This window comes from Lissotriton helveticus, chromosome 11 (assembly GCF_964261635.1).
Source record: "Lissotriton helveticus chromosome 11, aLisHel1.1, whole genome shotgun sequence".
Lineage (NCBI taxonomy): Eukaryota > Metazoa > Chordata > Amphibia > Caudata > Salamandridae > Lissotriton > Lissotriton helveticus.
Window position 1 is genome coordinate 265,362,164 of NC_136072.1, and position 22,758 is coordinate 265,384,921.

The 22,758-nt window shown below is 42.7% G+C and overlaps 1 protein-coding gene across 1 annotated transcript in view; it reads right to left on the reverse strand.

The window, feature by feature from the left end:
* ITM2C (integral membrane protein 2C) overlaps positions 1-22,758 on the reverse strand; it is a 302,913-nt gene that overhangs the window by 16,825 nt on the left and 263,330 nt on the right. The window contains exon 5 of the mRNA XM_078668127.1: positions 13,987-14,137. Coding sequence (XP_078524253.1) covers positions 13,987-14,137 — 151 coding nt within the window. The remainder of the gene's footprint in view (positions 1-13,986; positions 14,138-22,758) is intronic.

Consider the following 22,758-nt stretch of genomic DNA (forward strand, 5'->3'; position numbering starts at 1 on the left):
GAAAGGGGGAAGGAGAAGACCTGGAGAGAACTATAAGGAGAAGGATATAGCAAGCTAAAGAAAGAATAAACGATGAAAAGACAGAACCAGTGGCATAACAATATCTCAGCAGCCCCCACAGTGCAAGAAGGGCCCGAGCTTCAGGTGGCCCTCTCTGGCACTGTGCAAAGGCAGACTGTGGGCTCTTGTTTGGGTCTGGAGCGTGGGGGCCCCCTGCATGTACATTGCAAGGGCCCCCCTCAAATTTCATTACGCCACTGGACAGAACACATGGGATGAGGCAGATTTGGAATTTATAAAAGAAACAAGGTTTTTATTGTGGAACTGGAACAGCATTCATCAAGTTAATTCATAGGAAAAGGGATAGCAGAACTCAGTGAAGAGAAGCAATCATGAAGGGCTCGGAAAAAAGCTAGCTTAGATAGTGATAGTGATTGGCTTAATGGCATCTGGAAGTTATACTTCATGCTTTCTACTGTTGAATGTTTTAAATCAAGAAGCTCTGCAGAGAGTGTTCATTATTTAGGGCTGCTTGCAAGGATTGAAGAAATGTTATTTTGTACTGCTGGAATGTGGGTGCCAAGCAGAGAGAACTGCTGCTGAATGGATGGGCGATTGATCTGGTATATGGGACAAATGGGGCGTGGACTGACCACCTCAGGCGCACACCAACACACGCACTCTGATGACCGGTTGTGGTCACCAGAGCTAACAAAATGATTGTTTAGCACATGTGCTGGCAGTTGCAACCTGACCAATGACCGTGCAAGCTGCTGTTCCACACTATTAAGCTCTGTCCAAGCACACCACTTTGGCCACAAGGTGCGAAAGGCCCATGCATGACCCAGGCTACTTGTGGGTGGCTGGGCAGTTACTTCTTTCAGCCAATGAGATTGGTCCAGACATACAGTGTTGCATGTTTGGTGTGGTGCAAAAGGGGGTGGTGATGGACGGAGCATCAGAACCAATCAAACACTCACACCCAGTCAAAAGATCTGGGTTTGATCCATCACCGTTCTTTAGCCCACTCTGCCACCCCAGTTCAGACATGGCTATATGCAAATCAGTCTGACCCTGTGCCTCATGGGAACAGTCCAGCCCGAACTGCCAAGCCATGCCTTCCCTGGACCGGAAACAAGCTTCCGAGGACCGGTTTCTGGCATTCCAGCCGTCTTCAGCCCGGCTTGCTTGAATCCAGTGGCAAAGTGAGCAAGGGACTCATGTCTGAGCATACCCTGCCACACTTATGACAGCCAAAGCGGTACAAAAGGGGGTGGTGATGGACGGAGCCAGAAACCGGTCCTCGGAAGCTTGTTTCCGGTCCAGGGAAGGCATGGCTTGGCATTTCGGGCTGGACTGTTCCCATGAGCACAGGGTCAGACTGATTTGCATATATCCATGTCTGAACTGGGGTGGCAGAGTGGGCTAAAGAACGGTGATGGATCAAACCCAGATCTTTTGACTGGGTGTGAGTGTTTGATTGGTTCAGATGCTCCGTCCATCACCACCCCCTTTTGTACCGTATGTTTGGTGTGGGCATCGCTAATGTTTTCGGCTTTGTGTGGTTTATGCCTGCTGAGATTACATAAGGTGAGCGTCGCCCACCTTTGCTTTAAATGTGGACACATGTTCACTGAGTGACAGTAAAGATCAGTGGAAGGCCATTAAGGTTGCTGCGGTACTCCAGAATCTACAAGAAATGCAATATTGGGTGCATAGGCTCAAAAAGGGACCAGCTCTTTAAACTGTCCTAGGCAAAACATTTCTGTACTTACAGCTTCTAGAGGAAGTCACTGGTGCGAACTGGTAGGAACTTCTGTAGCCACATATTTATGTGAAAGACCTCTGTGTGATGGAGGAGTTTGACTGAATCTAGTGGCACAGCCTTGCACATTCCTGCTGCACATGCTGCTCGATAACTCAAAGACATGAGTGTTCTTAGTCCCCAACGAGGATATGAACCACAAGTGCCTAGACCCAGCAATGCTGCCTCGATTGTCACACTGGAAGTGATTGTGGCTCATCTGCCTCTGCCTGCACTCACAACACTGCACATACACCATGTGGAAGGAGCAGCAGGAAGCCCTCTACCCGAGTTCAGGGAGTTGGCAGATCTGTCCTGACTGACCATTTACATCAAAGTCTTGAAGCATCATGATGTGGGTAAAAATATTGTCTGCTGCTCCACTACAAGGGAGAGAATGTGTTCAAGCTGTTTAACAACCTACCAAACACAGAGGGTGAGAGGATCTATGGAAGGGCATTTGAGGACCACCGTAACCCTCAGCTCAACCCACATTTTTATCTTTTCAAACATTGCAAAGCCATCAACATGAGCACAAATGGGCTCTACGCAGGGCTCCATGAACTGTCCATTACCTGTACCAATGACGACCCTTTGAAACAAATCAGTGCTCACATAATACAGGGCTGCAAATCATCAGCATTCAGAAGAATTATACTGCATAATCTAGGACAGTCTCTGGATGATATGATGATCTTAGGCAATTCTCACCAACTCTCCAACAGCGGAGAAGATGGAACCAGCCCTGGTGCACATTCACATTAAAAAAGAAACAGATGAATGAGGCCTATCAAGTGGATGAGCAATCATCTTGAGCTGACTTTTGGCTCAAATGATACCAATACGAATGACCTTGCCAGCTTAGATATAGCCCCAAAGGAACATCTAATATTCTCTCTAGAAAAAGTAAGAAATGGGCTGAGTAAATGTAGTAGTGGGAAGGCTCCAGGTCCCAATGGGGTCCCTATTGACTTCTTCTTTGAACACCAAAATCTGTGGGCCCACTACTAACAAATGTATTCAATGCGATAGCCAAGTAAGACCCCTTAGTTTCGTGGACAACCAGTAAAATTGTACCAATATGCAAAAAGGACGATAAAGAGAAACCTTAGAATTTTAGACTGATCTCCCTGCTGGACACTTCTGCGAAGCTCATTGGCTGTTTGTTGTTATAGAGGATGGAAGAGTGGGCAAGGGAGAAGAACGTTTTGATCCAGGCGCAGTATGGTTTCCAAAGAGCCTGGGGTGCAATAGATCAGTGTCTAAATTTAAACCTGAGCATATATAAATATACCAGAGCTAAGGGTGGCCAGCCTTTTATGGCTTTTATGGATTTAACAGCAGCATTTGACTGCCTGAGTCATCCCAAATTATGGAATATATTGGAGATGATGGGGATTGAGGCAGTAATTATTATCTTCATTCGCCAACTGTGCTCCCATTCGACCTGTCGTGTTCGCTATGGTAAAAATGGGGAGTGTACTTGATCATTTAAGATTACTAGGGTAGTCAGACAAGGGTGCCTCCTCGCCCCACTTTTATTTTCCATCTACACAAACGTGGTTGAGGCAGAGCTTTTAGGCTCAACACCAGATGTTCCTATTTTTGATATCCTTACTGTTCCAATATTGACTTCTGCCGATGATTCGGTTTTAATTGCCAGAACGGGGTGGCCCTTTAATTCTTAATAACAGCATATGCAACCTTTATGTCTTCACTGGACCTAAATCTAAATACTTTGTTCTTATAACAGGGGCACACCACCCGAAAAGACCACCATATTTTCACATAGGCTCACATAAATTAGTGGTGGGAGACACCTTTCTGTACCTCGGTCAAGTATGGTGGACAACAGGGCCCAAGGAATGGAAAGGAGTATGGCAGCTATCTCGTGCTTTGCCAAGAAGCTGGGTGCAAAACCTTTTGAGCCTATAAAAAAGATATATCAGGCAAAAACACTATTGTCTGTAACTTATGGGGCTGGAGTGTTGGGTACGGCTCCTATAGCTTCTCTTCAAATTCCAGTGGATAGATTTTTCAAGTGTCAGACAGTATTAGAGTAGTGCCGATTTTGTTATGGCACCAAATTTGGCGCTGGGGTACAGTAAGTTTAACACAAATCATCATAAACAACTACCTAAAATTGGATGACATCCATACAATTACTTGGCTGCAGTGGGGTTAGTGGAAATATTCACTGACCCAAGTGCTTACCTGAAGATCACAAAACAGGAATTAAAGGCCTCCTTTTTATCGAAGGCTGCCCATGACAGTCAGGAAAGTAATTGCACAGAGCAAACAGTGCTGTTATACCATTTGACACCGCCCATCGTAGAGGGGTAGTACTCTTACCTAGAGAGTATCTGAACATTACAGCATGGATATATTTTGCCGAGGTGCCACCTGAATTTTATCCCTCTGATGTTGGGCTACCCTGTGAGGAGGTTTAGGCGTACTGAACTGATACCTTGCCGATGTGATAATAGCTCAAAGCAGTCTGATCTACACATATTTCTGTTTTGTGGTTTTTACAAGGAAGAACAAGAAAAATGTTTTCTACCGATTTTAAGACGACATACATTTAGCCAATGTCGACCTGCATTATATTTTTTAAAGAAACCCTCTGATCCCTTCATACGTTTTTCAATAGCCACATTCTTATGGGCCTGTTCAAGGAGGAGGAAGTCTTTGTACCCTAGTCTTTTGCAAGGTGATTAGGAAAAAACTGAGTTGAATAACGTGAATTGTTTTTATAGAAGAAATATTCTGGGGGACCCAATGTCTTATTATTCACCTTTTAAGCAATGTTTTTAATGGGATAACTACTAATGTTTTAAGGTTTTATGGATTTATTGCTTGTTTTATTCCTTTCCTATTGTTATCGTACTAAGGTTATGAAGTATCCCAGTACTGTATTGTTTAGATGGGCTAAGTGCGAGATTTATACAATTGGTCCACCATGAAAATAAATTTGGGGCTAATATGATGATTATTATTTTTTTATTTTGTACTTGTATGATCTGTATTTTAAAATGATTCAATAAAGTGATTGATTGATTGAAGCAACAATCAACACCAGGGATTCCAAAGGATCCAAAAGAGGGGCAAGTTGGTCTTGCCCCACGAAGACTAAGGGACAGCATTCATGAAGATATTGTGGGGTTGAAGCACAACCATGGAACAATGCCCTGCACTAAGCATGACATACAGGAGCTGTGGGTGGAATAATCACTTTGCAAGGGTGTTCTGTGTAGGGTGGAGAAGCTGGGCAGGACATGCACCTAGAGGGTTCAGCCGAATAGTCAGAACAGTGGCTGTAAGCAACATTACATTGGGCAACTAGCAAATCCTGCATGGTGTGGCTGGAGGCGGAGAAGTAGACAACAAAGTTGAGGAAGTCTTCACCATATAATTTGCCACATAGTCAATCAAATCACGAGCATCTAGGCCCAAGTGTTCAATACAGATGCTGGGCCAAGAGATCACAGACTTCATTGACACAGGGGCCCCAGTAAATGTCATGAGCCCAGCCCAGTTTGAGGTGCTCGATCCTAGATCCACTCTCTGCAAAATGAGGACTAGATGATATGTATTCTGCAGCAATGATCTAATCACATAGCAGGGTGTCATCACAACATACATGAAACATGGGGAGATGACTGCACCAGCAAAGTTCATCATTGGGAAAACCAAAGCAGTGTGCCTGTTCTTTACTCCCAGGGGAGGTGATATGTCAGTTCTTTACTGTGAGGGGAGGTGATGCATTGATATTTGCCCACTCTGCCTCGGTTCCTTTCTTCAGGACAAAATCAATGAAGAACTTGGCGTCCAGGGACGATGCATGGAAAATTCAGACATGATGTGTTGATGCGTGGAACAGGTGCTGCGTCGATTTCACAGCGACGAAGCAGGTGATGCACCAATCTCTTCAGTCGCACATCAGGGCCTGCATCGGAGTCAGACGTCGGTACTGCGATGCTTGGGACTCAGATTGCAGTGATCTCTTAGCCGCATGGCAGGTGCTGTATTGATTCTTTGGCTGCACAGCGATGATGCAATGATTCTTGCACCACACAGTGGTGCTGCTTAAGAAACACATGTGCTGGGAGATGGTGCATGGATTTTCTTGGTTTTTATCAGCGAAGCCACCTCCAAGTGCCCAGGAACTGGATTTGCCACCACTTGGCAGGTCAGAACTTCCAGGAGAGGAGTTCAGGTGCTGCAGCTGCAGCTGATGCCTTTGAAGGCCCTGAGATGTCTTAAGAGGAGGCAAGCACAATCTTTTGGAGATCATTGGAAACAGGATACAGAAAGCAAAGTCCAGTCCTTTCACTGCCTCAAGACAGAAGCAGCAAGCCATCACAACAAAGCAACCAGCAGAGTGTCAGTCCCTCCTATAGCATCCAACTCCTTTTCTTGGCAGAATTTCCTTTAGTCCAGAAGTTTTCTGAAGTTATGGTGTCACAGCTCCAGCACTTACACCAGTTTCTGCCTTTGAAGAAGGCAAATTTCAATGAAAAGTCTATGTAGTGGACAATAACCTGTCTTTACCAGACCTGACTTCAGACACTCTACTGGGGGGTGAAGACTGCTTTGTGTGAGGACAGGAACAGTCCAATTCAGGTGTCAGTGAAAATTCTTACCACCACCCTGGCTCAGGAAGGCCACCAGTCTGGTGATGGCACATCAGGGTATGCAAGGCACACCTCAGCTCCCTTTGTGTGACTGTCTAGACTGAATGCACAAACAGCCCAATGGTCCCCCAAACCCATACACGGATTCTATAGGCAGGCAGAGGCACAGAATGGTAAAGTAATAAAAGGCTTACTTTCTAAAAGTGGCCTTTTCAAACATGCAATTTAAAACTTAACTTCAACAAAAGATGTAGTTTTAAATTGTGAGTTCAGAGACCTGAAACTCCAAATCTCTATATGTTCCCAATTAGAAGTTACACTTGTAAGATGTTACAAGGAAGCTCCAGTGATAGCCTATGGCAGAGATGGATCACTGACAAAATATCGAAGGTCAAAAAATCGACCTACAAAAATATCGATGTCAAGAATATCGAAATCCTATCTACAACATGGTAAGTACAAAAATATCGGAAAAAATATATCAATGTCAAAAATATTGTTATTAAAAATAGTTTTTTTTAGTTAAAGAAAATATGTAAAATAAACTAAATAATACGTATAAATAAAATAAACATATTTAAAAATGTTTCATAATGTTTAAAATTAATAAGTAATATATATAATTTAATAAAACATTAATTAAACATATACATATAATATATATTATATAAACTTACTTAATAATCAGTTTTAATAATTATTTTAATAACGTAAATAACAATTAAATAATTATGTATAACAAATTAAAACAAATTAATTTACTTTTCAAAATTTTTTCATTAATTATATACTACATTAACAAAAAAATACAAAAAATATTAAATAGCAGAGAGAATAAAACTACTATTACAACTCCAAAAAAAACAACAGTAAAGAAAATGTTGGATAGCGTAGGGCTTAAAATTACTATTCCCACTCCAGAGAGTGCAACAGTAGAGAAAGTGTTGGATAGCGCAGGGGTAAAAATTACTATTCTCACTCCAGGGAGTGCAACAGTAGGGAAAGCGTTGGATAGCGCAGGGGTAAAAATTACTATTCTCACTCCAGGGAGTGCAACAGTAGGGAAAGCATTGGATAGCGTAGGGGAAAAATTACTATTCCCACTCCAAGGAGTGCAACAGTAGGGAAAGAGTTGGATAGCTTAGGGGTATAACTTACTATTCCCACTCCAGAGAGTGCAACGGTAGGGAAAGTGTTGGATAGCGCAGGGGTATAAATTACTATTCCAACTCCAAAGAGTGCAACAGTAGGGAAAGTGTTCGATAGCATTGGGGAAAACATTTCTATTCCCACTCCAGGGAGTGCAACAGTAGGGAAAGCGTTGGATAGCATAGGGGTAAAAATTACTAATCCAACTCCAGAGAGTGCAACAGTAGGGAAAGTGTTGGATAGCGTAGAAATAAAAAATAACATACTTATAAATAAAATACCTTTTTTAATTAATTATTAAATAACTCTAAACTATTTACAAATAGCAATAAATAATTATTAAAAACATAATTACCAATGAATAATTAATTGACAATAATTTAATAATACATACCAATACATAATTAATAAATATTAATGACCACATAATAAATATTGATAAATACAATATGTGTAATAATAAAAACATTAATTATTAAAACGTAATTACCAATAAAAAATATTGAACAATTAAATGTGTTTCTATACTCAAAAAATAATTATTAAACATGAATTACCAATTATATAAAATTAATTACTAATTAATAAAAATTCATTACCAATTAATAAAAATTCATTACCAATTATTAATTAATTAACTATTATATAATTATCAATACCAAGTAATTAAAAAATAAATGATTATTTAATTACAATTAAATTATTTCCCACCCTATTCCCCTATAAACCCACAACCCGCTACAGAACTTAAACGCAAAAAATAATTAAAATACATTTATAATTCCTAAAAGTTAATAATTAATTAACTATAAATAAATTACTTCCCACCCTATTCCCCTATAAACCCACAACCCGCTATGGTACTAAACAACAAAAATAACTTTAAAAAAGTATTAACAAATAAAAATTATATACATATAATTTAAAACAAGTAGAAGACTTAACAAAACACATATAACACATACATATTAAATACATAATAAAATACATAATAATATGAATATCTATATTAGTAACATCAATATTAGTAACATTGATATATTTGATATCAATATTGCTAACTTGGATATTACTTACATCGATATAAAAAAAATCGATATTACTTACCTTAGGGTCGATATTCTGTCCATCGATATTCTTGACATCAATATTCTGTCCCTTCAATATTATGACATCGATATTAGTGTAGTTCGATATTTTAAATTCGATATTTTGACTGCTCACCGGCAGAGATATTCCTTGCAATAGTGAAAAATGAAATTAGCAGAATTTCACTATCAGGACATGAAAAACACAGCAGTACATGTCCCACCTTTCACATACACTGCAACCTACCCATTGGGCTGCCTTGGGCCTACCTTAGGGGTGCCTTACATGCAGTAAAAGGGAAGGTTAGGGTCTGGCAATTGATTTCACTTGCCAGGTCGACATGGCAGTGTAAAAGTTCGCACACAGACACTGCAGTGGCAGGTCTGAGACATGATTGCAAGCCTACTCAAGTGGGGGGCACAATCAGTGCCACAGGCCCACTAGTAACATTTGATTTACAGGCCCTGGGCACACCTGGTGCACTTTACTAGGGACTTACTGGTCAATTAAATATTCCAATCATGGGAAAACCATTCCCATGTTTGTTTTACACAGGGTGCACTTGCACTTTAGCTCAGGTCAGCAGTGGTAAAGTATCCTCCTAACTCCTAAAACCAGCAAAAGCGAAATGCAGCACACAGTCAAAAACAGGAGTTCAGATGCAAAAAAGACATGGAAAGACCATGCTAAAGATACCAGGTGTGCCTAATACAATTCTGAACAGATCACCAATATCCCAAATGTAAGAGCTGAGATTTCTCATCATAGGGCCAGATAGTTGTTCACATATTGTGATACTTTTTCAAAGAGAAACTGTCATGAAGAGACAATTGGTCTCCTTGGTGGAGCTGAGAGACTGTTATGTATTTTGAGAAGAAAATATGTCATTGATGTACTGGGACTTTTAAGAAATTTTATTCATCATAATTGAACAGAATTTTTGTGTCCCATTCCTTTAGGTATTTAGCCAAGCACCCTTTGATCTTCACCACTGGGTTGTATATAGGTTTCTCATAATTAGTTATATCTCCCAACTGTTGATTAGCTTCCCTTATATATGTTTATTTGTCAATATTACAATGTTTCCGCATTGATCCACAGGCTTGATTATAGTTTCTTCATTTGATTGTAGAGTTTTAATGTTGTTTCTCTCACTGATGGGCCGATTCCGATCTCGGTCGGAAGGGCACCGAATCAGGTTCAGCATTAGCGGATCGGATTCGGAGGCTGAATTTATGTCCGGTTCGTACACGGTCCGGACATCGAAGTACGATGCGATCAAGCACGAAATCTCCCCTAGAATCGTTTCCGGGTCCGAACCGCTCCGTACGTCTCGGCCGTAAGGTAACCGCGGGGCACAATGGAGGCGAATTCCGACCAATCCAGTACGATGCTCGATTCGGACAGCCGATCGAGTCGGAGCTTCCGGCTTGAAATAGCTCCCAGAGATGGGCTTTCGGACCCCTGTTATCCGCAACCTAACGACTCGGACGCAGGGGGAGACCCATGGGTCTCCCCAACACAGGCAGGTACGGTGCAGATGACACCAATGCGTACCCTCTGTAGGGGGAGCACTTGTCCGCAACGTACCCATTCAGTCAATGGGAGCCCATATATGCATCGTACGATCGGCTCCCATTGACTTCTATGGGAGTCCGACTGAACCGAGTCCGACAGCATACGGCCGGATCTTACTCGCTGGGTCGGACTGCAGGAGTCCGGATCGGTCGAAAAATACCCCGATCCGGCCCGGTGGGAGTGCTTTCCAACCGCGATCGGAATCGGCCCCTGAGTGTCAAATTCTCTTTCCACCTTTTATGACTCTGTTTTCTCAGTTTCTTAATATCTCCGGATCATAATTCGCAGAATATATCAGATTTATTTCCTGGGGGGAAATATCGAACATCTCCTTGAGTAGGATTTACGATTATTGTATTCATGTGCATTGATCTCAATTTCACGTCTCCAGTACTTGTGTATCAACAGTGATGACTCAACTTAATTTTCCAGTTCCAGAATTGTTTTTAAGCTCAGTATTCAATCAATTTTAAAAATTAGAGGTCAGTTTCATAAGATATTTTTGAGTGGTCTTTTGTTTTTTCATGGTATGGAATTTGGCTAGTTTTAATTTACATACAAACTATTTAGTAACAATCTGTATCTCAAGAAAGTCAAAGTGAATTTCAGGTATCAATGACAGTCTCTTTTTCAACAGTTTGTATTCGGATTCCATTAATGTATGTTTTTTACAGATTTATCCTGAGATTGTTTGTTTCCTATCCTATTGTTTCTTCTGTCTTCGTAGTAGATACTTTTATTCCATAGCCTCTTCTGGTTTCCCTTTTCCAGTTCCTCTTCAATGGCCACGTCCTCTGCCTCTTGCTTGGCAATCCATGTATACCAACCATGTCTCCTCTTCAAAAGTTGTTTTAATCATGCCACTTGACTTGATGCATTCATTGTCACTCTGATCTGTTTAATACCCGCTTATTTCTTCCAATGAGGATTGCGGTTTTTGTCTTAAAATATCTAATTCCCTCTCAAATGTAAAAATTCAGCCCTTCAAATAACCCCTCTCATCCCATAAGAATTTTCTTTGTTTACGTTTGTTTGATCTCTTCTTCATATTTCTTCAGTCGTTTCCATTTCCCTTTTCAATTAATCTTTTAACTCCTGTTGACTTTTCTTCATTATTTTATCCTCTAATTCCTTTATATCCTTCATAATTTTGCCCAGATCTTTTTTGCCATATTTAATTAAAATCCTGATCCTATTTTGTGAACATTGCATGTTGTTTTGTCCCCATACTTACAGCTTTTCCAGACTTTTATCAGGGATAATTTGGCATCATGAATATTTTCTATCAACAAGGGATTCTATCTACCTTGATGTATTTTTGTAAAGTAATCACCTCCCGGCTCTTATAGAATTCTTTTTTGGACAGTCATTCGATCACTACAAACATATATCTAAGATTCATTTTATTATTGTCCTTTTCTTTTTCTTTAACTGCTCTTTCATATGTTTCAGTTGCATTGAGCCTTAAAAACAATATAATTGCTTCCTTTAAGTGTTTAGCCGCTCTTGCCTCCATGTTTATTTAAGCTCTCATTGCACTGCTCAGACTACAATAACCTGAAAATTGCTGATCCTTTAATAAGGATGTGTGTTGTTTGTGATGATAATTTTATATACTTTTTGGCCCCAGTTCGAATAACATAATTCCTATTGTAGGATATTGAGCTCCCATTGCTATGTCCGATGTGGCCTCTGCAGTTTGTGTTCTTGTTGTTCAAACACATACAAACAAGCAACAACAACATTGCAGCTGTGTCTCTCCTGGGGAGACTCCCATCCAGGCAGAATCTTCTTTTACAATCTGTTCATCGATCAGCAAAGGTGTCCTTCCAGGCTTGGTTGTGTTGACAGTATTTCACGTGAAGTTCAGCCAGGGTTCTACCACAATTCCTCAATATTGTTTTTTACAATCCGGTCTGTTTCATGTGAAGTGCCGCAAATCACTAGTGCTCACATAGGGGTCAGACCTGCTTACCCACATCACTGCTAAAGCTATCCCTCTGCTGTGCTGGGCCATAATAGAAACGGGTGTGGTCATGACGAGCTCAGCTCGTCAGGAGCACACAAGAGGTATACCTCATGACGAGCTGAACTCGTCATGAGCATGGAAGGGGTTAAACTTGTTTTTATACAAAAATGGTTGCGGCATTCAAAATACTGGTATTAAAACATATATTTATTTAACAAAACAGGTAACGGTAACAAAGCTGCCGACAGGTTTCAATGTGACTGCCTTGTTCACAGCCAATAGGTGTGTTCTCACATGCTGATTATACAGTGTCCCATCAAGAAGGCACTCTGGAACTTGCAGTCCAACATAAAGTGAGAACACACCTGTTGGCTGAGAACAAGACTGTCAGGTCGAAACGCGTCTGCAGCTTAATTTTACAAGTGAATTTTGTGAATTGGAATGATCTTACTCTTTTATGGTTGTGTGTTTTGTATGGACATGTCCCTCATAAACACCTCCTTAAATTTCCCTAGCCCCTGCCATTTCCCAGTAATTATTCTATCCCCACCACTTTCCCTAGTCCCTCCAAAACGTACTACTAATTTGCATACCCATCTCTGTAGAGGTCTCTGCCAGAGTGGTGAAGCTAAAGAAACAGAAAAGATATAAGAAACAGAGGAGGAGCTCTCCGACCTTTTGTTTTGCGAGTGGCATTTTACAATATGTGAATTGCACTATTTTACTACTTCTTAGGCCCTGATTACAAGTTATGCAGAGTGAAGTTAATGCATGCTTTTATGTGTTAATGCCATCACGCATAATTATGACATGCTTTTTTTTTCGGGCAGGTAATTATGGCTGAAGAAAAATCACATGAGGGTTTGGCAGCAGTAGTAGCTAACCGTATTCGGCGTCTTATGTTATGCATCGAGTGCTCCCTTTTCTCAGAAAAAAATGTCCTCTACCCTTCCCTACTCCCCCTACCGCCTACATCAACACCACCCAACTCACAAGCCTGTGTATACATTTAACACCTTCTTAAAGATAGTGGTTAACATATGTGGTAAAACCCAATGGAATAGGACATTTCTAATGTATCAGAAATATCATTCGCACATGGTAATTTCCCATTCCCATTCTGGCAGCAAATGGCAAAATCGCATGTGACTTTACCACGTCTCCAGTACCGTGCAAGTCAGAATCAAGGCCTTTCTGTGCTACAAAATGCAGTCTATGAATTGGGCTCATGTCTGTGTCCATGTCATTAGTGGGTCACATCACTGTAATTTATTAACATAAGATTCATTCAGAAACCCTGGGGCACATTTATGAGCCCCTTGCAACACTTTTGCACCACCTTTGCATCACTTTTCATGACGTAGCGACGGCATAAACTATGTACCCATCCATCCAGTCATTTATCTCTTTTCCCTTTGCTTTAAATTCTTACTTGAGAGATTCCAGTTGTGTCACTCCTCTGATACCTTTTAACTTTTACACTCCCCTTACCTTTAATCCTAATAAATACCTGTTCCCTTTCTAATTTTTTGTATCCTATATTTTGTACTCAGGTGTTTTTTGCCCTGAGACATTTGTATTCTGATGTATCTGGCCCAAGAAAAGAAATGGTACAACACGCGTAACTTTAGAGGAAAAATAACCAACTTGGATTAAATAAGCAACCTTAACACTTGTAATTAAATACAGTTTTTTAGAACATGTTAGATGGCTATGAAATATTTTGGTTTATACATATATAAATTCAAAACTATTAATCTTACGTCGTATTGGAGCCCTACGTTTCAGGCGGTAGGTTTCTCTTCCAATGCACTGGTTGAATATAAAGGAGCCCAGTGGCTTCAAATCATTCACTTGCTCTGAGACCATCATCTCCTCTTGGATTACGTAGGTCTGTGGCAGATAACTTCCTTTCTGCAGAGAAAGTGATATAGTACAAAAGTCTAAATTACAATGTGAAAATATATGTATAAGTAATCAAAAAATAGCATACACATGGAAATCATTTAGTGGTTGCCAAAGGTAGTGCACTTTGTAAAGGACATCAAGTATCAGACGGCTGTGGGGATGGCGGGGTGGTAGGAGGCTCCTACCCCACCACGATGATCTATATTAGCACTTGAGAGATCTGCTGCACGTGATGAGTGTTACAAAAGGGGGGAGGTGATGGACGGAGCATTCGAACCAATCAAACACTCACACCCAGTCAAAAGATCTCTGTTTAATCCATCACCGTTCTTTAGCCCACTCTTCCACCCCAGTTCAGACATGGCCATATGCAAATCAATCTGACCCTGTGCCTCATGGGAACAGTCCAGCCCGAACTGCCAAGCCATGCCTTCCCTGGACCGGAAAAAAGCTTCCTAGGACCGGTTTCTGGCATTGCAGCCTTCTTCAGCCAGGCTTGCTGGTCCAGGAAAGACATGGCTTGGCAGTTCGGGCTGGACTGTTCCCTTGAGACACAGGGTCAAGGCTGATTTGCATATGGCCATGTCTGAACTGGGGTGGGGTGGAGTGCAAAGAAACAATGGATTTAGGCCCAGATCTCTGTACTGGGGTGAATGTATGTCATTGTTCTGCATTCTGTCCATCAACTGTTGGTTTTGCATTTGTCACCCCGAGTGGGATGGGTATGCTCAGACGTGAGTCCCATGCTCTCCACACCACTGGAGTCAAGCTATCCTGGCTGAAGACGGCTGATAGCCAGAAACCGGTCCTAGGATGCTTGATTCCGGTCCAGGAAAGACATGGCTTGGCAGTTCGGGCTGGACTGTTCCCATGAGGCACAGGGTCAAGGCTTATTTGCATATGGCCATGTCTGAACTGGGGTGGTGTGGAGTGCAAAAAAATGATGGATTTAGGCCCAGATCTCTGTACTGGGGTGGATGTATGACATTGTTCTGCATTCTGTCCATCAACTGTTGGTTTTGTATTTGTCACCCCGAGTGGGATGGGTATGCTCAGACGTGAGTCCCATGCTCTCCACACCACTGGAGTCAAGCTATCCTGGCTGAAGACGGCTGATAGCCAGAAACCGGTCCTAGGATGCTTGATTCCGGTGCAGGAAAGGCATGGCTTGGCAGTTCGGGCTGGACTGTTCCCATAAGGCACAGGGTCAAGGCTGATTTGCATATGGCCATGTCTGAACTGGGGTGGTGTGGAGTTAAAAAAAAAACGATGGATTTAGGCCCAGATCTCTGTACTGGGGTGAATGTATGACATTGTTCTGCATTCTGTCCATCAACTGTTGGTTTTGCTTATGTTATGATTTTAACCACTGATTCCCCAATTGTTCCGTCTTTATTATTTTTTAAACATATTTTACTGCATTTAAGAAACATAAACATAATCTTTTGCCCAAGACATCAATATGGATGTTTACTTGACCAGTCAAATAATAGTGATTACCTATTCAAGGATATTGATGCACTAGAGGGTTATGTACGGTAAATGCAATCATATTAAAAATTACCTAAAGATCAATGAAGGAGGAAGGAAACGGAACAGAAATATAACTACCCTACACCCCCTTCAATTTGTCTGTCCTGTTAATTCTGCATCCACTAATCAGTCACTCTGATGTAAGAAGAGTGTAAGCAGTGGTGTAACGAAACTTGAGGGAACTCCTCTGCAAAGTACATGCAGGGGGCCAACCACACTCTAGACCCAGTCTGGAGCTCTCAGGTCAGGGACCTATCGGTGCTGGAGGGGGCCCCCAGAGCTCAGGGTCCCCTGCACCGCAGGGGCTGTAGGGGCTTTTGTTATGCCACTGAGTGTAAGTGGTCCCAGCACACAAGATGACAGATGAGCTGATGCACAATGCCGATGTCGGTGGAAGGAGAGCATCCAGGGTGAGGATCTGCCTGGGTTTGTCTGAAACGGGCACCCCAGGATCATTCTGCATCTTCCCCTTGAGCTTTGGATTTTTCCAGCATGGAGTCGCACATCAGAGCTATAGGCTTATTGTATATCCCATAATATACCTCCCTTCATAATGCTACGCTCTCAGCAAAAACTCAGCACCAAACCTCTTCATGCCAGCTCTCCACTAGGGGCACAGTGGAGGACTTGCATTGGAGTATTATCTGATGCTTGCTGAGGAAAAGCACCAAGTCCACGAAGCGAGATTCAGTCCTTGAGGACTTGAGTTAAGGACATGGTCCCAAGAGACAATGTTCCAACGTGCCCCAGTGTGCGCTTCCCATGAGGAACCTATGTGAGTCAACTAAGAGAGCAATCTCGGACTAGACGATAGGGCCATGGGGAAGATCCTGTGCAATTTAGCAGGTGTCAGGTAGGCCCTATGTAACAGTATGAACTGGATGAATTTGAAACATGTGTTGCAGGGTATTCTAAAAGGAAACACCATTCCTTGTCATGGAGTAAACGACCAAGGGCTGATTGCCTTTAGACCCCCAGCATGGCTAGTGAAATGTGTACATGGGAGCACAAGCCTTTATTAAGCCACCAAACTAAATGTCTGTCAGTGCCCATCTCATGTACTGTCTGGACAAATGTATGTGGGTCAGGTTCCGAATCTGGCGGGGACCAATGCATTTGAAAATATCATAAGATATGTGTAAGGAAGAGGGCACCAGGAAACTCATGTAATTGCATATAGCCTTGGTGGGGAAGCAACAGTCCTTCTTCTCAAAAGGTCACCAATTGTGGTGATCCCTACTGCTTCCCATGGTGCCAGTTTTGTGGACGTGAGTGTAACTAACACTAAAGGGGTATGCAGACCACATAGAAGGATGTTTGGGGCGTATGTATGTATTTGGTATTTATTGAGCGCATATATCACCCTTAGGTCTCATAGCACTTCGCCGAAAGACAGAAAGCTAAAACAGGGCAGGACAGAGTGTTAGAATACCAACGTTTTGAGGGCTTTATGGAATTTTTTGTGGTCGGTTACCAGGCGAAGCTGTACCGACAGTGAATTCCATAGCTCAGGTGCAGTTCTGGAAAAGGAAACTTAAAACCAGCCGTGCAGCGGTGTTCTGCAGAACCTGAAGCTTTGTCAAAAGCTTTTCGTTTATGGATGCAAACAACGCGTTACTATAGTCCAAGCGATTGATGATTAGTCCCTGCGCAAGGGGCATCCGCGAGCAGAGGGGAATCCATTTAAAGATTTTCCTAAGGGAATGCATTAAGCCATAGCTGGTGCGTACCACGGAGTTAATGTGGTAGGCCATGGAAAGTGTATTGTCCATTACAACTCCCAGATTGCGGACTGCTGTCTTGGGCGGAGGGCACGGCATTAGCAAGGGCGGCCACCAATCAGTGGTCCAAATGTGTTGCGCATCACCAAAGAGCATAATTTCTGACTTGCTTGCATTGAGCAGTAGATGATTATTTGACATCTAGTCATTAACCGATAACATGCACAGTTTAAATCTGCATTGCATATCGGTGGGATCAGGATCGAGAGTGATTAACAATTGCATGTTGTCTGCGTAGGACACTGTATCAAAGCCGTAGGCTCTGATTATTTTAGCCAAAGGCGACACGTATAGGTTAAAAAGTGTGGGGCTTAAAATTGATCCCTGGGGAACTCCCTTGTCAATGGTTTGGCTTTTGGAACAGAAACCCCCTATTTGCTCCTTGGAGGACTGTTCCATCAGTTAGCTCTTGAGTCATTGAAGTGCGGGGCCTTCAACACGACACTCCCATAGTCACTCCAAAAGGATGCCATGAGAGATGGTGTCGACCGGAAACCAGACTGAGATGAATCTAACAGATTATTACTTTCTAAGTGTTTAGACAGTTTGTTGTTGAACGTAGATTCCAATACTTTGCCAAACAGGGGTAGGAGAGAGATTGGTCTGTAATTAGCGAGTTGTTCGGGGTCAGCTGATGGCTTTTTCAAGATAGGTCTGACAACGGCTTCCTTCCAGTGTGAGGGTACAGTGGATTGTGATAGTGAAAGATTCAGGATGTTCGTCAAATTGGGAATGAGTGCTCCACCAATTTTAGATAAGATCTGAGAGGAGCTGGATTTCATCCTTTTTAGTATGGCGGAGGTATCTTCCTCTGTTAATTTACTAAATTCTCTGAGAGAGTTGGTGCACCGAGGGAGAGTAGTAGCAAGTCTTTATTCAGTGAAGGTATTTATTGATTGGGGGAATAATTTTTGTTTATCATTTATCTTGTTTATAAAGAAAGCTGAGAGGGAATCCACCAACTCCAGCGTGGCAATATGTGACGATATGCAGGAGGGGGGTTGGTAAATTCCTCCACGATCTTGTATAGCTCTTTATGGGAGTTGGAAGCTTGGTTGATTCTATCTCCTAAGTGAACTTTTTTGGACAAGGCTATGTTATCCACATAGCGACGATGTAATGTTTTATACTGATGCCTATCAGTTGTGTTTTTTGTAAGTCTCCATTTGCGTTTCGCCTTCCTGACGTCAAGTTTATTGCTTTTTAAGTCCGGGGTGAACCAGGGGGGAAGTTTTTCCGGGCATTTAGTTTTTTTCTTCGGAGCAATTATTTCTAAGGATTTGTTAATAGCTGTCTCAAAGCTTTTGACTGCCAGGTTAACATTAGTCCTTTCAGAGGGAGAGAGGGGAACAAAGGTTGTAGAGAATGATTAAAGATGTATCTTGCTCCATGACGTACTTCATTTCTGTTCTTTCGTTGGACATGGTTGAGTCGATAACAAGCCCATATGGAAACTTATTACATGGTGGTCAGACCATAGGATGGGGAGAAGTTGGTTGATATTTACATTGGGCGAGTTGGTAAATAGTAGATCTAACGTATGACCAGCAATATGGGTGGGACCTTTTACCAGTTGTTTTAAGCCCAGTGTGTCAAGGCTGGTGATAAGATCAAGTGTGTAGGGGTCTGTTAAATGCTCGGCGTGATAGTTAAAGTCTCCTAGCTGTACGAAATTATCTGACGCCAGGACGTATGGCGCAACGGTCTCTTTTAAATTGCTAGTGAAGTGGGCATTATTTCCAGGGGTCTGTAGACAAGGGCATCTTTCCAGTTTTCCTTTCTTGAACTCTCTATTGTAAATATACAGATTTTACCCAAATCAGCTTGGATGACCTCAACAGTATGTATTTTGGTATCTATTTTAAAAGCAATTGCTATGCCTCCTCCTTTCTTATCTTTTCCGTCCTGTCTGATCAGCTGGTACTTGTGGGGTAGAGCTATTGCTAGGTCCGGTTGTGAAGACTAGCGAAGCCATGTCTCAGTAATGAAGAAGAGGTCAGGTTTCTTAGAATCCAATAGAGACCAGATTTCAAGTGCGTGTTAGGGGAGAGAACGTGAGTTACAGTAAATGCCTACCAGGTGCTCCTTTGTTCATCTGGCGAAACTTTGAGGCCCTGCTTGCTGCCTTTCTGTTCCGGGGAAATATTCAGACCCTACCTGCTGCCACTCCATTTTGGTGTTCACACCGTCTGTGCTGCTGCATCGACCCGCCTCCCGCTTGCCGCACACCCACGACATCGGTGCGGCCACTGTGTGGAGAGTGAGCCCGTGGGACTCCAACTCCCAGCAGCCTATGCGGCCGGAATCCGCGCACGGGGCTATCGCGCCAGGAGGCGAATAAAAACCAGCGTCACCCCCGGTGGAGTGGGGAGCTCCTTTGTTCATCTGGCGAAACTTTGAGGCCCTGCTTGCTGCCTTTCTGTTCCGGGGAAATATTCAGACCCTACCTGCTGCCACTGCATTTTGGTGTATACACCGCCTGTGCTGCCGCATCGACCCGCCTCCCACTGCCGCACATCCACGACATCGGTGCGGCCACTGTGTGGAGAGCGGGTCCGTGGGACTCCAACTCCCCGCAGCCTATGCGGCCGGAAGCCGCGCACGGGGCTATCGCGCCAGGAGGCGCATAAAAACCAGCGTCACCCCCCGCGTCGCAGGAGCCCGCGGGCATCGCAGGGTTAAGCCCGTGCAAAGGGCGGGCCGTCTGTGGCCATCCGGGGCTGTCCAAGGCTGGGCTGGTTCATTTCTCTTTGCTCTACTATACTGACCTTATTGGATTCGTATTGTGAACTTAGGGTACATTTACCTATTGTGCACGTTACTTGAATCATGGGCAAGATTACTCCTATGACCACCCGATCTAGTACCAGGCAGAAAAAATGTACTACCAACCCTTTGCCAACCTTGACTGCAATAGATAGGATGTTGCAGAAGACAATAGGGGTTGTTGTAACCGCTATTGAGAGTACCCTAGAGACGGCTCTCGTTGCCCCATAATATGTGTTTACCTTCACTAGTTACAAACAATACGGTAACACTGGCGAATACCTCGGACTCTATGCTTATGGATTCCTTTGCAGAGTTTCCTAGGCCTGCGGGTAACCACTTCTCCCCGCGATTATTAAGTACACCCCCTGTACCCTCTCCCTCGGTTACCAGACTGTCAACACCTACATTACAGCCGCATTATTTAACGGCAGAGTCCTCTACTTCAAATAACGATGTAATTAATTTAGAAGGCTTGGATGCTTTCTCGATGACAACTCCTAATACAACTGGTAGATTAAACAACGAGAGCCCTCCCCAAAGAATAAGAGGGCAAAAACTAACTGCAAAGAAACCCATAATAGAAAACAACTATCTACAAATAATTATAGGGGGACAGGTAAAGGTAGCCGCAAACAGCAAAAACTAGCTGCTACTTTACAAGGACAAGATAGGGAAGTATGTAAGAGCCACCCAACCACTGCTGAGACTCATAATAGCACAGAGAGTGTCATGGTTAATTCGGAAACATTACCACCAAACCCTGTAGGCTTCATGATTCATTTAGTGCAGATGCTGAGATCCCTAATTTTACCATTGTTGGAAAGAACAAAAGTTCTGACCAACAAAATAGGGAATTTAGAAAAGCTGGCCCTTGGTAATCTGGACATATTGAAACATCTTAATATAAACGGTTTAAATGGTGATGTAACAGGTCTAGGTACAACTCTTACCGTAGCTAGTAGTGTCTCTAAACCACCTCAAAAAACACCCACCCCAGCGAAAGAGGGTGGAAACCGACTAAGACACCAATCTTTAGCTTCAGAGAACAGGGTGCAGGTGTCCAAAAATATTGCCAATAAAACGGTGGAAAGAGAGGCTTTAATGGACAAATCAGGAGGACAACGAAACATGGTAAATCATGCTAGAAAAACAGCAACAAAGAGCATTGATATTGAGAAGGTCAGACATCCACGCATAGACTTACCACCGGAGTCTATGCCGTATACCGTGGTACTGACGGGTGTCCCGGAGCTACAGAATGATAGAGGGGAATCCTACTCAGATTTAAAAAACAAGGTAGTATTTTGGTTGAACACATATAGACCACTCCCAGTGTACGTACAAACAGAAATCATAAATGTCCGTAGAGTGGGCTGGGTTGGACATACACAAAAAGATTTACCGGGGGTCTGTATAATTGTTAATTTCAGAGACAGACGCGCTGTTAGACACATCTGTGGGTGGAATACATTTGGAGTGACTACAGGGATTCAAACCCGGGCTCTGTCTAATTTGTATCCACTAATGAGTTCTAAGGTATTTACACCAAACCTCTATCGGCAGGGAGAGGACTGGGATAGACAGGGGGTCAGGTTTAACATCCCAACATTCAATCATTTTTCTGCTCTGCAGGGGATGGAGGATATTGACTGACTTCGAAAAGATACATCGTCTCCAAATCCCAGAACACCTATGACCCTAAGTGGCACAAGTTCAGTCCCTGATATGACAGATCTAAATGTGATAAAGGGAAAGGTCAGAGTAGGGTCTACAGACCCCACGACAAAGGAGCAGGCCCCAAGTGCGTTTAGTACTCTAGATGAAGATCCACCCCGAGGGACTAATTTGGATTCTGAGGGCATTTTGGGTATTGCGGCGAGTATAAAGAATAAGGATACACTGGCACTGGTGAGCTGGAATATTGCTGGTTTAAGGTCAAAGCTGGGAAATGAAAATTGGGTTAACCTTGTGAATAATCAGGATGTTATATGTTTACAAGAAACCTGGACCACAGACCAAGACCATGTTAATGGTTTCAGGACGTATTTTTCCCCAGCCATCAGTTCGCCCCATGGTAGGGCAAAAGGGGAAATCATGCTGTCATATACCAAAATGTATTTTGTTCTCAGCGACAGGTATTATCATATTCTCAGGATTACCGTTGATACCAAGTTCTCTTTGGTTATATACTTTTATAATAATGTCCCGTCGGAGGAAGTGGATAAAACTTTTAAATCTTTAGGGAGTAATATAAAAGCTATGGTGACACGAAGATCCAGAGACGCTTGCGTCATTTGGGCAGGAGACTTTAATTGCTCCTTATGTGCAAGAGCTGAAAGAGGAACATGTGGTGTTATGCTCGATAAAGATACCACTTTGCCCCACTTGAACATACCAAGTGTGGAGATTACTTAAATGAGGTCATTTTAGGGTCTGACATGGGTTTTGCAAATAGATTGGTTAGCCCAGAATGCCCATTCATACCCACTTTTTGTGGTAGAGGTGCTACATCAACAATTGATTATATAATCATGACTGTGAGGC